General features: G+C 46.2%; 1 protein-coding gene across 1 annotated transcript; it reads left to right on the top strand.

Annotated features, from left to right (window-relative positions):
- Positions 1–214: 214 nt before the first annotated feature.
- LOC138379032 (melanoma-associated antigen B16-like) lies at positions 215–1,261 on the top strand. Its single transcript, XM_069464306.1, has one exon. The coding sequence runs from the start codon at positions 215–217 to the stop codon at positions 1,259–1,261; it is 1,047 nt and encodes a 348-aa protein (XP_069320407.1).
- Positions 1,262–2,526: the final 1,265 nt, after the last annotated feature.

Below are 2,526 nucleotides of genomic sequence, written 5' to 3'. Positions count from 1 at the left end.
GGGGGAGCACAGAAACCAAGATGACAGGAGACCTATAAGACCTTATAACACTGTTGTCAGGAAAAGTCCATGGGCAACAGCTACTACCAGAGCCACTGCAGTTGAGTTTAACTACTGAGGACACTCACATCCTCCCTCTCTCTGTTAGGCAGTGACTCTGCATTGTCCATCCTCCTCTGCTTACTCCTGCCTACTGCCACCAGCAAGAGACATCATGCCTAAGGATCAGGAGAGTCCACAATGTGGACATGATCAGCACATTCAGACCCAGAGTGAGACCCAGGGCGTGGAAAATGCCCAGGTGTCCAAGGCTGTGGAGGAGGCCTCTCCCTCCTCCCCCAATCCTCTCATGGCAGGCAACCTACAGGAGGCTCCTCCTGCCAAGATGCTGAGCACTCCTGAGGGTCCTCAGGGGTCCTGCTCCTCTGCCATTGCTCTCGCGGCCACCTCAGCAAGCAAACCTGATGAGGGCTCCAGTAGCGAAGAAGAGGAAAAGAGTCCAAGCACCTCACAGGCTACAGCAGCCCCCAAGAATGTGCCCATCTATGCTGTCGACGAGAAAGTGGCTCTTCTGGTCGATTTCATGCTGTTCAAATATCAAATAAAAGAGCCAATAACGAAGGCAGAAATGTTGAAGATTATCATGCAAGATGATGAAGAGCACTTCCGTGAGATCCTCCTGAGAGCCTCTCAGCACATGGAGGTAATCTTCGGCCTTGATGTGAAGGAAGTAGACCCCACCAGCCACCGCTATGGCCTCTTCATCAAGCTGGGCCTCACCTATGATGGGATGCTGAGTGTTGTAAAGGGTGTGCCCAAGACCGGCCTCCTGATCCTGATCCTGGGTGTGATCTTCATGAAGGGCAACCGTGCAACTGAAGAGCAAGTCTGGAAAGTGCTCAGTGTGATGCGGCTGTATTCTCATAGGAAGCACTTGGTCTTTGGAGAGCCCAGGGAGTTCATCACCAAAGAGTTGGTGAAGGAAAAGTACGTGGAGTATCGCCAGGTGCCCAACAGTGATCCTGCACAGTATGAATTCCTGTGGGGCCCAAGAGCCCATGCTGAAATCAGAAAGATGAAACTCCTGGAGTTTGTGGCCAAGATTCATGGGACTGACCCAAGTTCTTTCCCTTCTCAGTATGAGGAGGCTCTGCGAGACGAAGCAGAGAGAGCCCAAGCGAGAGGTTCAGTTATGGCTGGCTCTACTCCCACGGCCACTGTGAGTTCCAGTGCCATGTCTGGCAGCTCCTCCCACACCTAGTGAAGTCAGGGATAGAGTCTTCATCCCTTTGAAGAGGGCAGTTAGTGTTCAAGGAATGTAGGCCCAGGGTGGAGCTGGAGGGAATCATCTATGTGTTCCTATTTGTATGTGTAACTTGACAAGTTGTTCTTTTATTTTTGATGCGTGTGTTATACGAATGTTACTTCTTTTAATAGAGTGTTAATTATCTTCAAAATCTTTGTGTTTCAAATGATTTTGATCCCACATCTAATGCTGTTTATGAGGTTCGATAGTAATAGCTCCTTTTCTGTAAAACATAGTGTAAAACCATCCATTTTATTTTGTGATCTGGTGTAAGATAACATGGCATTTCTATAGGCATTTCCTCTGAAAGATGGAGGAATTCATCTTTAAAAGAGTTGGGTTCAACAGTGAGAACTAGAAAAAAAAGATCTCAAATGTATTCAGTTCTTGTCTTTTATCTTTTTAGTCTTTTTTTCTGTAACATTCAATGATATTTGCATCCATTTGCTTAGCTCTTTCCATAGTGTATGAGAAATAAATCTTAATAAATTCAATCCCATGTTTACTGGTTTATTTATTCTCCAATCCTGCATTGAATACCCACTGTTTTGAAGGCACTTCAATAATACCAGGTATGCTAGGATTAATAAGACTTGGGACCTACTCATAGAGTTTTAACATAGGAGCTTATAATCTTTTTTTTTTTTTTTTTTTTTTTTTTTGAGACAGAGTCTCGCTCTGTTGCCCGGGCTAGAGTGAGTGCCGTGGCGTCAGTCTAGCTCACAGCAACCTCAGACTCCTGGGCTTAAGTGATCCTACTGCCTCAGCCTCCCGAGTAGCTGGGACTACAGGCATGTGCCACCATGCCCGGCTAATTTTTTGTATATATATATTTTAGTTGGCCAGATAATTTCTTTCTATTTTTAGTAGAGACGGGGTCTCACTCTTGCTCAGGCTGGTCTCGAACTCCTGACCTCGAGCGATCCACCCGCCTCGGCCTCCCAGAGTGCTAGGATTACAGGCGTGAGCCACCGCGCCCGGCCAGGAGCTTATAATCTTGTAAGAATAGCAATAGAATCTTCGGATACCTAAAGGACAAGTAAAAAGAAGGTGTAATTACGTTGAGATGGGCAGTCCACATGAGTCAGTAAGGCAAATGTTTATGCCTTGAAGCACGGCAATTTCTGGCTTTTGAAACCTTTAAGTCTTTTTCAGTGGAAGTTAATTTTACATTAAGCTAGATGGTGGGCCAGGTGAGGCTGAGGACATCATGAGCAGGG

Source organism: Eulemur rufifrons, chromosome 30, assembly GCF_041146395.1.
Source record: "Eulemur rufifrons isolate Redbay chromosome 30, OSU_ERuf_1, whole genome shotgun sequence".
NCBI lineage: Eukaryota > Metazoa > Chordata > Mammalia > Primates > Lemuridae > Eulemur > Eulemur rufifrons.
The sequence above is the reverse complement of the archived record's forward strand: the minus strand, read 5'-3'. Positions and strand labels throughout refer to the sequence as shown.